Source organism: Hipposideros armiger, unplaced genomic scaffold (genome assembly GCF_001890085.2).
Source record: "Hipposideros armiger isolate ML-2016 unplaced genomic scaffold, ASM189008v1 scaffold_40, whole genome shotgun sequence".
Classification (NCBI taxonomy): Eukaryota; Metazoa; Chordata; class Mammalia; order Chiroptera; family Hipposideridae; genus Hipposideros; species Hipposideros armiger.
In genome coordinates, this window is record NW_017731390.1 from 3157328 (window position 1) to 3171277 (window position 13950).

General features: G+C 54.7%; 1 protein-coding gene across 9 annotated transcripts in view; it reads left to right on the top strand.

Moving 5' to 3' along the window:
- SP6 (Sp6 transcription factor) overlaps window positions 1-10733 on the top strand; it is a 74903-nt gene extending 64170 nt beyond the window's left edge. For 8 of the 9 annotated variants that reach the window (XM_019638710.1, XM_019638709.1, XM_019638713.1 and 5 more), the window contains one exon: window positions 7222-10733. In XM_019638710.1, the coding sequence (XP_019494255.1) occupies window positions 7280-8410 (1131 nt within the window). In that variant the 5' untranslated portion in view covers window positions 7222-7279 and the 3' untranslated portion in view covers window positions 8411-10733. Of the gene's footprint in view, window positions 1-4642; window positions 4908-7221 lie in introns of those variants that run through there. The other variant, XM_019638716.1, reaches the window with a different exon arrangement.
- Window positions 10734-13950: the final 3217 nt, after the last annotated feature.

Sequence of the window (13950 nt, forward strand, 5' to 3'; positions counted from 1 at the left end):
CTCTGGGGAGAGAAGAAAGCCCTGCTCCCCCACCCCACCCCCACCCCCAGCTGCGTCTTCCAGCTGAAATCCTCCTTTCCTGGCACACCTCAGAAACTCAGATCTCACCCCCTAACACTCCCCCAGGAGAGCCAGGGGGGGGCCACTGTTTCCTGGATTATCCTAAAAGCTTCCGAGGCTGTGAGGACTTGGCAGCACCCCTGCCCACGTCTCTCACCTCCCCCTCTGGCTCTGACTATCGCCTCCTTTATAAAGCCTGGCTCTCCCATCACCCCCACTTGCCCCTCACTGCCGCTGCCAGCTCTGGGCTCCATGGACTGGTAAGAGGGGCTATTCCCTGTCCAGTTCAGGAGACAAGAGGTCTCCACTTAAATGGGGATCATGGAGAAGGGTTTGGAAGTCTTGATTCTCTCTGAATTGGGGAGGGGGAGATAAGAGGAAGATCTTGGAGGGCTCTGTATGGAGAACCAAAGAGGCTTCCTTTGAACTGGGCTGGGCTGAGATCTGGGTGAGGAGTGGAGTGGGTTCACCAGTTAATAGATGACTGGGGGCTTCATTCGGATAGAAAAAAAAAGGGCAAATATTAGTAGACATACAGGGTACTCACCACACAGAAGTTCACGCATGATAAACACCTGCAGAAGTAGTAGGGAACAAACCACTATACATGTCCTGTGGGGAACTCTGTTTATCACGGAGAAGAGAGGACAGACACCCTCCATTTATGCCTCAAAGGAACACGCAAGGCACGATGGGTACCCACAGGCAAAACGTGCACACACACATTTGTAGATACACCTCCCTCCCCAACCTATAGATGCACTATCCTCAGATGGGTTAACCTCTCTGACTGGGTATAGGTGCTAGTGATATTTGGATTTATTATGAATTAGTGTCCAGCCTAGTGCTTGTACCATAGGTAGACCCTCAGTAAATGTTTGCTGAATGAATAATGGATGAATGAAAAAAAAACCAAAAAAACATTTGGCCCAAGCTCTGGGCTCTGTCCAGTTTCCCAGGAACCTGGGACAGTGAGGTGGGAAGATGAAAGGAAAGGAGGAATGTGTTAGTGTCCAGGGTCACCGGTTTGCAGTCTTCCTAGTATAGCCTGGAGGTTGGGGTGGAGAGTAGGGAAGAATAACTAGGAAACCAGGAGTTAGGAGACCTGGGTTCTGCTCCCTGCTCTGCTTTTAACTTACTGTGTGACTTTGAGCAACTTGCCTCTATGTTCTGAGGCTGTATTCCTACCAGTAATGAGGACTTGCACTAGACAGTTTTTATGGGCAGGACAGCTTAGATATTCTCATAGTGCGATCTCCACAGAAAGGCAATTGAGGTTTGGAAGGGACCACAGACGTAGCTGTGACTTGTCCCAGCAATCCAAGATGGGACCAGTTTGTCCTGTTAAAGTCAGGGTCATGGATGGCTTTGATCTAGGGATCAGTTTAAGAATGCTGTCCCTTCCACTTTCAGGATCCAGGAGAGCCAGACTCCCAGGTCCACACTGCAGCCATAGTGAGGCTTCATGGAATAGCAGGCAGAACACGGGCTTTGGAGCCTGACAGATCTGAACTTGGTTTCTGTCTCTGTCTCTTAATGGCTGTGTAGTCTTGGGCAGGTCATTTAACTTCTTTGATCTTTGACAGAATTTTTCATCTGTACAATGGGAATAATAACTACTTAGCTGCATGCTCATGAGAATTAGAGACATTTGGTAAGGCACGTGGGACATAGTAGATGCTCAATAAATAAATGCTGAACATGGGGACTAATGAGGCTGCTCCATATACAAAATGGATTGCTGACTGTCAATGAGGTGTGAGAAGAGGCGTGGCAGGAATGGGAGATGGACACTTTTGGCAAAAGCTGTCTATTTACCCCTTTGGGGGAATGAAGGAGAGAAGAGAAGTGGTCTGAGTCCTGGGCAGAGCTCAGTTTGTGTGGGAGACGTGGTGGGCAGCATTGTTCAGTTTTGGGATGACAAAAGAATACTGGGCAGTCATGTCAACATCAGACCATGGACACTGGTCAGTAGGGAAACACCTAGCATGTGGGAAATGGAAACAGACACAGCTGGAATCAGGGCCACGCAAGTAAAGGGAGATCTGGAAGGAAGATAGTGTTCTGTGTCAGAAGCAGAAAACTGGGCAGGGTAGGAAATGAGAATGGTTGCGTTTTCCAAGATAACTGTATTACTGTTGAATTCTATGCTGATGAGCCACATGCAGATGGAGGTTCTTTGCTTCTGGGAATACCAGGTGTCTGTGGGTCAGAGGTGGGTAGGGTTAAAGGGGGCCTGGGTAAAAGTGGGGTAGGATGTCTACCATCCAGGGGCTGGATCCCTTTCCCTCTTGCTTTCCAGGAAAACATAGAAGCCAGAAAGGTAAGACAATCTGGTGCCTATAAATAAATGGGAGAGGGGAACCCTCAGTCCCACTGCAGGGAGGAGAAGGCAAAGAATGCCTAGGGGTCTAATCAGACTTAACTCAGGAATACAAGTAGCTGGCTCTGTGACATGAGCTCCTAACTCTGTTCTCGACATGGCTGTGAACTGAGATGCAAACCGTAATAGCCAAAATTGGCAGGCTGAATAAACAGAGGAGATAAACCCCTGATGATAAGAGAGGACTGTCAATGTAGCAGTGGCCACAAAGATCCAGAGCGGTTCTTGACAATCTACACCTCTAAGGACCTGAGTGTCAGAAAGAAGGAAACCCAATCAGAAAGTACAGCCCTGACGTCGGGGAAGACGCCTCATGGCTTCCAAGCGCCTGTCCTTTACTCCCAGGGCAGTCACTGTAACTGAATTTCACCAAGGAGGAAGCTAAGGCTCAGAACAACCTGACCCGCCTGATCAGCTTATCAAGTACAGGGCTGGGGCTAAAATTTAGGTCTGTCAACTTCTAGTCCAAAAACCTTTGTGAATATACCTTAATCCAACAAACATTTGCTGGGAGCCGACTTTTTAAATAATTATAACAACAACAACAACATCTTCCATTTACTGTGAGTTTACCGGGTGCCCATGGGGCTAAGTACTTTTGGTACATCAATTACTTTAAGCCCCAGGAAACCCTCCCAACTTGTACCCAGGTTGTCCAGATGAGGAAACTGAGTCAAAGAAAAGAGAGAGAGAGAGAGACAGATTAATCAGACACTGACTCTGAATAGGAGAACGTATGTGTTTGGGGGTGGGGGGCAACATACACAAAGATCAATTTTCAAATGGCTTGTGGATTCAGTTTAGCCGTTTTATAGTTGCACTTCGAGTGTGTCCCAAGTGAGAATGCAGAACAGGTAAACCAATGGTGGTGGAATCGCGGCTGTAGAGGCGAGATGGAATCAGTCTAAATTTCAGTCGGGCTGTGCGAAATAGACTGTAAAGACAAAAACGAAATTTTGAAAAGCCCAAGGCAGAGCGCTTAGGGAAAGCCAACTGGCGCAACGAAAAAAATACGAAAATTTATCAGAATTCCCCTCCAAGACAAGGGTCACTTCGGGAGTCAACCCGGCGGGTAGACACCAGCCGGGAAAAGAGCATCAGACTCCCGGGGCGCAGAGGCCAGCCAGGCAGGAGAGGGACGTGGATGGGGGGACTCCCCTACTCACGGGCGCTGGGTATCGCAACCAACTCGGATCTTAAGGGGTTTTAGGTGGGCGCCGCGAACGCTCTGAAATTTTGCCAGGATGCTGCACTGTGTGCGCGCATTCGTTTTTCTCAAAGGAATCCCAGACCCTTCCTCAAAAGTTAAGAATCTTGGATTTAGACATTCAGATGAGAATCCGGAAGGAAAGGTGGCAAGAGGTTACCCAATTCCTTACAGAGGTGTCCCTTCTCAGGTCCATTCAGGCTCCTGCCCCAGCTTTCAGGGCCGGGTGAGCGGGGGCGAGGGTGGCGGGGCTACTTGAGAGGTGGATCTAGGAGGCGCCCGGGCTGCTGCCTAAGGGAAGATGGAGGGTGAGAGCTGAGGGGGCCTGAGAGACGAGTGGGGGCAGGCAAAGACAGGCAAGTGGGAGAGTTGAGAGGGTGGGGGAGAGAAGAGGAGGCGGTCACTCAAAAAAAGGCAAGTGGCCGGAGAGAAAGAACCGGAAAGAGACCGAAAGCAAAGGACGGGGGAGGGTGGTGGTGGTGGTGGAGAGAAGCGGCAGGGGTAATAGGGACGGAGGGCAGCAGCCAAGGTAAATTTCTCACGGCCTAGGCCTAGGGGTAGACCGGACACATACTTGGCGCTCAGTCATGTTTCCTTCTTTTCTCTCAGTTCCGGGACAGCGCTGGTGGGCAGAGGGCCGTCGAGGAAAACGGCACCCTAAGGAGACTCGGTATCACCACCAGGCCCCACTCCCTCCTCTATTCCCCAAGGGTCTGAGTCCAGAGTCTCCGCAAGACTAAGCCATCTCAAGGGCAGCTTTACACCGGGTGGGGCGTGTCTCGGAACCTGGGAAACACTCCGCCTGGGCCCCTTGCCCAAGGAGTGGAGGGACAAGGGAGGAGCGAGGGAGGGGGCGAGAGGCGACCTAGTTAGCTCTCCCTCCCCCACTCCATGCCCGCCCCCTCCTTGCGGGCCGGGCCAGGCAGGGCCTCCATTCCTGCCGAGCCTGCAAGGGTTAAAGGCGGCCGCAGGTGAGGTGGGCGGGGCCGCGATTTCGGGAAAAAGGAGCGCAGGGCCGGGGATGAAGGCAGAGCGCGCGGGTGAGTCACGGGCGGAGCTGGCCTCGCTCGCTCGCTCGCTCGCGCTCGCTGGCTCTCCGCCCCTCCTCCGCCACCCGCCGCCGGGTGGGATCGCGGCCCCCGCTCGCCCTCGGCCCCTGTCCCTCGCCGCTGAAGAGCCCGCCGGCGCTCAGGGCCCAGGAGCGCCCGCTGGTAGCGCGCCAGCCAGCAGTGCCCGGAGCCCGAGCGCAGCCTCGAGGTAGGAGCCCGGGTCGGGGCGGCTAGGGGTAAGCGCTACCCGGATCCTTTCGGAAATACGCGCACGGAACGCGCCATAGCTTCCTAAGGCTTGGGGGAGGTGATCCTAAGTAACCCGAGGGGCTTAGAGCCCCAGCGGAGTGAAAACTGGGCGGACGGGAGAGGCTGGAGGGACGGATGAGGCTGGAAACTGGGGAAACTGGGGAAACTGGAGCGACTGGGACAACTGGAGGACTTGAACCTTGAGGATTGGGTGTACGGAAGTCCTGATCATCTGAGCGCCGGTGATCTGGAGAGGCAGCCTGCGGAAGGGGGAAAGCGGGTGTTTCTAGCCGCCTTCCCGCGTTGGAGAGCGGGAAGCCGGGAGTGCGCGTCTTGCTGTCTCCCTCCCGAAACCTTGTTAGTAGGCCGTGCATCACAGGACTGGGCTCCCTCTCCTGTGTCGGGAGAGGCCACTCTGGAGCCTGGTTCGTTAGACTTCCCACACCCTAGCCCCTGGGGCCGTTCCCAGGAACCAAAAGCTATAGGGTCCCAGGCCTCACTGCTCTCGCCCAGCCCCTTCTAGGCTGCCCCGCCTGGGCCTGAGGCTCCATTCCTGCTGCTTCACCCTGTTCCTTTCTTGTGGTGAGGCAGCAGGAGCCTGAGTAGGCGCCCCAGTCCCCCTCTCTCTCCCTCTGCCAGACTACCAGGGCCACCTCCCCGGTCCCAGAGGCAGAAGGTGGTTAAGAAGCTGCGGGAAGAAGTCCCTGCCCTAAACCACTGCGCCTCATCCTCCACCATCAGAGGAGGCCCAGAGGGCACAAACCCCACACCCTGGGGCACCAGGGTTCCCAGGCCTTAGGGAGAGAGGTTACCGGTAAGAGGAGAACCTTCAAGTCACTGGTATACGCCGTCAAGAAAGGTTTGGAGGTCTTTAGGTTTGTTTAGGGAAAGAGTGAAGAGACCTGGTTCACAGAGGTACATACAGTAAATATTTGTTGATTGAATGAATAAATGCATGCCTTTGTTGAGTCACTTCTCCAAATACTGCCTCAGTCTCCTCTTTTTTAAAATACGAGGGGTTGGGGCCGGCCGAGTGGCTCAGTTGGTTAAGAGCTCGCTCAAGAGTTTGAGCTCTGAGCAACAACGGTTCGAGTCCAGCCCGAGCTGAGTAGCCGCTGAGCTGCCAACCGGTAGCAGGATGGCTCAGCTAAAAAAAAAACACAAAACAAAAAAACACAAGGGGTTGGCTTGAAGCGGTGGTGCTCAGCACTTGGTTGCGTATTAAAATCATCTGTGGCGCTCTTAAAAATGATCCATGCTTAGAATGTACCCACTTATGTAATCTCTTTGGGCAATTCTTCCTTTTAATATCTGTGATTCTGGCTTTTCCTGTTACCCTCTGCTTCCCCCATTCTGACCCTGCATCCCATAAGGGGTGGCAATTGTACCTTCCTGAGCTTGCTGGTAAGCTCTTCTGTCCCTGACCCCTTCTCTGGGGAAGCTGACCCCTCCCAGCTTCACATCTGGGTCTCCCCTCTATTGGAGACGGGCATGGGCAGCAGCCAGAGAGAGCTGGCTGGCACCAGTGTGAGTCTGGACCGGAAAGGGGGCTTAACTTACTCTGGGGGTGAGAAGTCCCAGAAACTGGCACTGCAGCTGCACCCCCAGGGAGGTGAAGTCTCTGCCTGAGGGAAAGGGTTGGGGGCCAGGCAAGGAGCTGGGGGGAGTGGAGTAGAGCAGTGAAATACTCTTCCTCACTGAACCTGCCTCCCGGATGGAATGAGGGCTCTTTTTCCAAAATCTCAGAATCTGCTTTGGGCTTTGGGAAGTCCCGTCACCTCAAGCTTTGAGTTTCAGAAACAGACCACCTCCCTCTCCCCATCTGTGTCCTGAGTTAAACTAGGGAAGCTGAGATGGGTCTAGATCGTCCATTTGGGCTGGCAACAGGTCTGCTTGGGGGGAACGCCACTGCCCACTGCCCCGGTCTGGCCAGTTGGGGTGGGATGGTTTGAGCACTGTGCTGTAGGTGTATCTAACCTACCAGCCTGGGACCAGCCCAACTCCCAGGATAAGCTGGGTCCCATAGGAGGAATAATCTAGGGGAAGGTAGACTTCCACCATCCTCTGCCCTTGGCTGAGAACCTCCCATCCTCAACCCTTCCTAGCATTCCCAGTTCTCTTAACTGATCTTTAGTCCCCACTCAGGGGTGCATTTCTCTTTTTCACTGGGCGGTCCAGAAAGGGGCACTTTGCAGGGAAGGGATCTAGGCTGAGATTTGGAAGTGAGCTAGCTGTTGACTTTCCTCACTTCACCTCTTCTTTTCCTCCTTTAGGTCCCACCTGAGGTGCCCCTGACCGTCCCTGTCCCCCACCCCACCCAGGATCACGGCAATGCTAACCGCTGTTTGCGGCTCTCTGGGCAGCCAGCATACGGACGCGCCTCACGCCTCCCCGCCGCGCCTTGACCTGCAGCCTCTCCAAACATACCAGGGCCACACGAGCCCGGAGGCTGGGGACTACCCCTCCCCGCTGCAGCCTGGAGAGCTGCAGAGCCTCCCGCTGGGCCCCGAGGTGGACTTCTCACAGGGCTATGAGCTGCCGGGGGCCTCCTCTCGGGTAACCTGTGAGGACCTGGAAAGCGACAGTCCCTTGGCCCCGGGACCCTTTTCCAAGCTCCTGCAGCCGGACATGTCACACCATTATGAATCATGGTTCCGGCCGACTCACCCAGGTACCGAGGATGGCTCATGGTGGGACCTTCATCCGGGCACCAGCTGGATGGACCTCCCCCACACTCAGGGCGCGCTGACTTCACCTGGCCACCCGGGGGCGCTTCAGGCTGGTTTGGGGGGCTACGTTGGAGACCACCAGCTTTGTGCCCCACCCCCCCACCCACACCCGCATCACCTCCTCTCAGCTGCCGGAGGGCAGCATCTCCTGGGGCCTCCTGACGGGGCAAAGGCCTTGGAAGCTGCCGCCCCGGAGTCCCAGGGGCTGGATTCCAGTCTGGACGCGGCAACCAGGCCCAAAGGCTCCCGGCGGTCAGTGCCCCGAAGCTCAGGCCAGACCGTGTGCCGCTGCCCCAACTGCCTAGAGGCGGAACGACTCGGGGCTCCGTGCGGGCCCGATGGGGGCAAGAAGAAGCATTTGCACAATTGCCACATCCCGGGCTGCGGGAAAGCCTACGCCAAGACGTCGCACCTGAAGGCGCACCTGCGCTGGCACAGTGGCGACCGTCCCTTCGTGTGCAACTGGCTCTTCTGCGGCAAGCGCTTCACGCGCTCAGACGAGCTGCAGCGCCACCTCCAGACCCACACAGGCACCAAGAAGTTTCCCTGTGCGGTCTGTAGCCGGGTCTTCATGCGCAGCGACCACCTGGCCAAACACATGAAAACCCACGAGGGTGCCAAAGAAGAGGCTGCTGGGGCGGCCACAGGAGAGGGCAAGGCCGGCGGAGCGGTGGAGCCCTCCGGGGGCAAAGGCAAGCGGGAGGCTGAGGGCAGTGCAGCTCCCTCCAATTGAGCTCCTCGGTACTGCTGCCCTCTAGTCTCCCCTGGGGGGGCATCAGAGGAGAGCACCCTGGCCTGATGTCTTTGGGGAGAAGCTTAAGTAAGAAGAGAAGGTGGTTATTTATTGAGAGGGAGGAAAAGTGGTGGGGGGGCCAGGGAGAGCGGGCACTAGGGGTGTTTTAGTCTGTGGGGCTGGACTGACGACGCGTTTGACTGTTTGGCTGGGCTGGGAGGAGCCGCGCGTGCCCCTCTGGTCTCCGTTTCCTCCCTGTTTCACTCACGACCCCGGGTTGGGCATTGGGGTGGGGTACCCCTAAGGAGGGTGGAGGGGGACCCGTTGGAGGAGGCTATGCGTCCTCCAGCAAAATGGAATGGGGCCGCCCCTGGTGCTTGGGGGTAGATGTCTGGACACGTCCTTAGCACCTAGGAACCACCGACAGCCTGGGTCCCTTTCATCCCCCTCATAGTATTTCTAGGGTTTCCAGAGGGAGAGCTGAGATGGGGTAGGGAAGGTTGGGGGTCCCCCTTTGAGAGGGGTCTCTATCGGGCTGGCAAGGTTGTTGCTGTAGAAACAACTCCTTTGATGCGCTTCCTTATTAATCCTTCCAGATCCAGTCTGATGGAGCCGTGAGGGGAGAGGGGAAAGGGACCGAATCTGAGACAGCTTCCCAGCCAGAACTGTGGGGTGGAGGAGAGAGCTAGATGTAGCGGGGTGAGCACAAAAGCCCCTTTCTAAAATGAGAGAAAGGGATTTGGTGGGGACATGGAAGAAACTAACCCCTTCCCTCTTGAACTCGGATTCAGTCCTTAACTCTTGGTCTTTATAAAAACTAAAGTTCAGTAGTCCACATCCCCCATTTGTTACCCCCCCCCCATCCCATGTAAGCTTTCAAGGCAGCCAGAAGCCCTCTCTCTAGAACTGATGTAGCTCCTCATCCTAGATCCCCCATCATTTGCCTTCCCCTTGGGGATGGAAGAGGGTCACCTTGGTTTGTTGGGGGTGTCCCAGCAGAGGGACCTACAGTGATTCCCACTCGGAGTGGAGGGCGCTGTCTTTGCCTGGCCATCTGCTCACCCTAGGCTAAGCCCCACTCTTTCTTTAGCTGGACCCTCCCCTTTCCCCGCCGCCCGCAAAGCCTTAGCCCTACTTTAGAGTGTGTGTTAAGAAACTCCTTCCTCCCGCCTCCCATATGAAGGAGTCGTTCTTCCACTGGAAGGGGTCTGCCTTCTGAGGCGATGTCTGGGAGGCTGTCTCTGTTCCCTTCTTTAGATGCTAGAAATACATCCTGATTGTGATCGTGGAGTGGGGAAGTGGGGAGGGGAGCAGCTCAGCAGAGGCTAAGCCCCGCAAAGGGAAGGAAACTGATGGAAGGGTTTAGAGCTAGGCTGGAGGTAGAGGCCATTCGATTCCCCCTGACCTCCCCATGCCCCAGCCCTCTTTCTCCACCCAGAGCCCTACGTGAGGATTAGTTGTGTATTGATTTTTAAGTTATAAGCAAAGGGTATTTTATTTAATATTAGGGCACGTGTGTGTGCGTGTTGTGTGTGCGTACGTGTGTGTATGTGTGTTTCTCTACTGAGCCTGGGGTCTCCAGCCAGGGAGACCCTATCTTGTTTTCCCCATCCAAGGTCCTGGGGCCTAGGCCCAAAGTGTCTCTTCTTCCCTTGTGGATGCTGGAGCACGGTCCAAGGACTGGGAGCTCTATGGGAAATAGGGCTGGGATCTGGGTGGGACTATGTGTTTGTATAGAAGGGAGCTCTTCTTGAAAGGGACAGGGTGACTCTCCCTGAAGGACCCATGGGCCTGGGGTAGTTTAAGAAGTAATGCTCATTCTTTATGCTCCCTCTTTTCCCTACCTCCTGCTAACCCAACAAGAGGTCCCTCTCCTTGCTGAGAGGGTTGGGGGCAGGAGAGTTGGCAGTGCCTATGGGCTGCCTGGCCAGGTGGAGAGAGGGGGAGAGGGGGAGGGTACTGTGGGTGTGGGGTGTCTTTCTCCTCCACCCATCGAAACCAGCCACCCCCTCCCTGTGCCACCAGGACAGCCTTTCCCAGTGACCATTCTAAGGGGAACTCCCGAATGGGTGTTGGTGGGGGGGGGGACACGGAGTTCCCCCTGTGGAGGCCCCGAGCTCTAAGGTGTCGGGTGTGGACTTTGGTTAGGTTTTCTTCTGCTCCCCCTTTTATAGATCTAGGTTGCTTGGCTGTCTGCCCCCTTCAAGGCAGCCCCCTAGAGGAGAAATGTAGGAATTTTTTTCTTTAACTGCTGTGAACCCACTTTGTGGGGAGGGGGGGAGAGAGGAGGAAGAAACAGCCTGTGTTTTTTATGCCATAATAAAGTCATCAACCACATCCTTGCTTCATTTGTCTTCCAGCTCGGGTTTCCCTTTTGACTCAGTGTCCCTCAGCAGTGAGGACCAGGCCGGCTGCAGGGTTGGGGGGACACTTCCCTTTGATCTTGCAGCCCTGGGCAACCTCATCTCCCTTTGTTTGGGGCAGATCTGAGCTTATTGAAGGGTCCGATCCTGCCCCAGGGATGGCTTGTGCAGAAGGAGGGAGAAACTCCCTCTGGGTTGATAGCTGTGCAGACTGTCCCTCCCTGGTCTTCACCTATGGGGATGAGAAGGTTCTAGATATTTCCTTCCTCCTCCACATACAAGCCCCCTCTTTCCCCTCCCCTACCAAGAACGTGGTTCCCTGCCTGCCCAGGGATAGCCAGCCTCTTGGCACCCTCACCCCACCCCCATGGAGGTGTGTGTGTCAACTGGTCCCTCTGGCTGTGAATGAGGTGGGGGTGACTGACAGTGATTTCTTCACCCAGAGTGATCCCTATCAGGGACAAGGCGATGAAAGGCAGCCAAGATATCTGATGGGCTCCCACCCAGCTGGAAAGTATGAGGGAAAGGCTCCTACTGCAACTCCCAGATAGAGACCCGCCACAGTTACACAACCACGCTGTACACAAATGCGCCCTCACGGGATCATGGAGCGCCCTCGGATGTGCAGAAATGCCCATCTGTGCACGTTCCCAGGCTGCCCAATGCCTGGTATGCAGTTGGCGCCTAATTCATGTCAAATGAGTAAAAACCTCAACTCCAGAGCCCCAAAGCTAGGAAGGTGAAGAGAGGATCAGTTTGGAGTTCCGAGGGGACAGGGTAGGTTATTTTGTTCTTTTACCTTCCTATCCTACTTTTTTTTTGGCCAAAAAAATTATTCTTTTTTTCCCCTATTGGGATTTCTATTTCCCCTATTCTAACCCTAACCCAATTTCTCAGGGCCAAATCTGGTACCCAGGTTGGCCCACCCCATCACACGTTTGGGAGAGTTTGGGGTCACAAAGTCCACCTTGGGATGGGACATCAGAATGATTTAGGGGTCATAGAGGAAACCAGACTGTTCTGGGGGACCAAATGTTTGTTTCTATCTGCTCCTGCATTTAGAAGTCTGGAAGGAGGAGGGACAGGCATGTTTTTCCGTGACCCTTCCCACTCCTTGGGGCGCCTCTTTTGTCTTCCTGGTTCTGGGGGAGTTAGACCCCAGGAACCTGGTGAGTCCTCTGCTCCGTTTCCCCCATCGCTGCCCCCAGGGACAGAAGGGCAGCTGTGGGGCCTGCTGGGCCTGTCTGGGCAGGGTTGGGGCCTCCCCTCCTCCCCTTGCAGCTCCTCCCGCTGACCTGCATTCTTAGCGGGGGCCTTTGGTGGGGCTCTGACGCTCACTCACGCTAGTTTGCCTTGGCAGCAATGCTGTCTGGCTGGCCTGGCCCCCTGATGGAGCCCAAGGCCACCTCTGACCCCTCATATCTGGTGCCTCCCGCAGGACGATCCTGGAGGGCTTGGGAGGGAGGTAGAGAAATCAGAACATCTGGACTGACCCTCTGGGCGACAGCTCTTAGCCGCCATCTCCTCCCCTGCGAAGTGGGAGTAGAATTCCTCTAGGGTGGGTGAGTGAAATCAGGAATGGGAAAGTGACTGAGAAGCAGGCAGCCTGGGAACTGCTGCCTGGAGCTGTGCTACAGCCAACCCACACCTCTCCTCCTGCCTGTTCATGCCCCACAGCGGGTGGCTGGGGAAGTACAGGAGGTGAACCGGCTTTCCTGCTGGCCCCTTCAATGCTCATGTTAGCACGTAGCCTTGATGTTTGCTGCTGGGATGACATCCAGTGGCAACTCCACCACCGCTCCCCAACATCTCACCCAAGCAGCCTTCACCTCCCTATGAGTCCTAGTGAGCTTGACTGCTCAGCATCCCATAGTGTAGGTTTGAAAAGAATCTCAGGAACCAAACAGTCCAGTTGTTCCCACCCAGTAGAGGGCATATTAGAATCACCTATGGAGTTTTCCAAGATATCCCGATTCCCTCCCCAACACCCCACCTAGTCATGCCCCTTGGGGGTGTATTAGAGCAGTGCTTCTCAAACTTCACACCTGGGTCTTGCGAACATGCAGCTTCTGATTCAGTAGCTCTGAGGTGGGGCCTGAGATACTACAATTTTCACAAGCTTTCAGATAATGCTGATGTTGGCAGTCTGCCAGCACTTTGATAGCAGCGTATTAAAGTATTGTGTTGTGCAGTGGGAGTTGTGTGGTTGAAAAATAACCCTTCCTCACCCCACCCATGGTTGAGAACCACCGATCTAGTCCAATGCCTTCGTTTGCCACTGGGGAAACTGAGGCCCTCGCAGGGAAGTGACCTGCCTGAAGAGACCCCACAGATCGATAGCAGAAGCAAGATGAGATGGCAGGATGCAGTTCTAGGTAATGCTCCTCCCTGCCTCCAGTCCGGCTTCTAGGTCATTCTTCTCTGCAAGTGGCAGTCCCCTTTGTGAAAGTGAAGCCCATATCCCTGGAGACAGCATCCTCTCGGGACTCAACCTCGTATATCTGGAGGCAATTAGGAAATATCTCAGATTTCAGACCCCCCAACAGCCTTCTCTGGCAGTTCTCCAGCCATCACCGAGCACACTTGCCTGTAGCCTGCCTCTTGGGAAAGCCTTGACCTCTGCCTTCGTTCCCATCCCAGGAGTGACCACAAACTCAGACGCTGTGGCCAGGACTTGGAACAGCAGCCCTGATTGGTTGGCAGATGGATGTGGGAGAAGTAGATAATCTGCGAGTGTCCCCCCCCCCGACCCCCCAATTCCTGGAGGGCTCCACAGAGCAAAAGGGTGTGAGATGCATTGGCTTAAATGCTAGTTAGTTATGGAGATGGTTTATAGAGGAAAATGACCTACACCTCCTGGCCTGGTCACGCTTATAGATCTTATTGGGGAGGTGGGTGGGCACCAGCCTGGAACTGTGCCTTTAGAATTCAAACCAGGGCACGAGTAGGAGGTTCTTTCTTTTTTTTTTTTTTTAGCTGAGTCATCCTGCCACTTGTTGGCAGCTCAGCTCCGGCTAGGACTTGAACCGCTGTTGCTCAGAGCTCACACTCTTGAGGGAGCTCTTAACCAACTGAGCCACTCGGCCAGCCCTAGGAGGTTCTCTCTTTCTTTTTTTTTTTCTTTTCTTTCTTTCTTTCTTTCTTTCTTTCTTTCTTTCTTTCTTTCTTTCTTTCTTT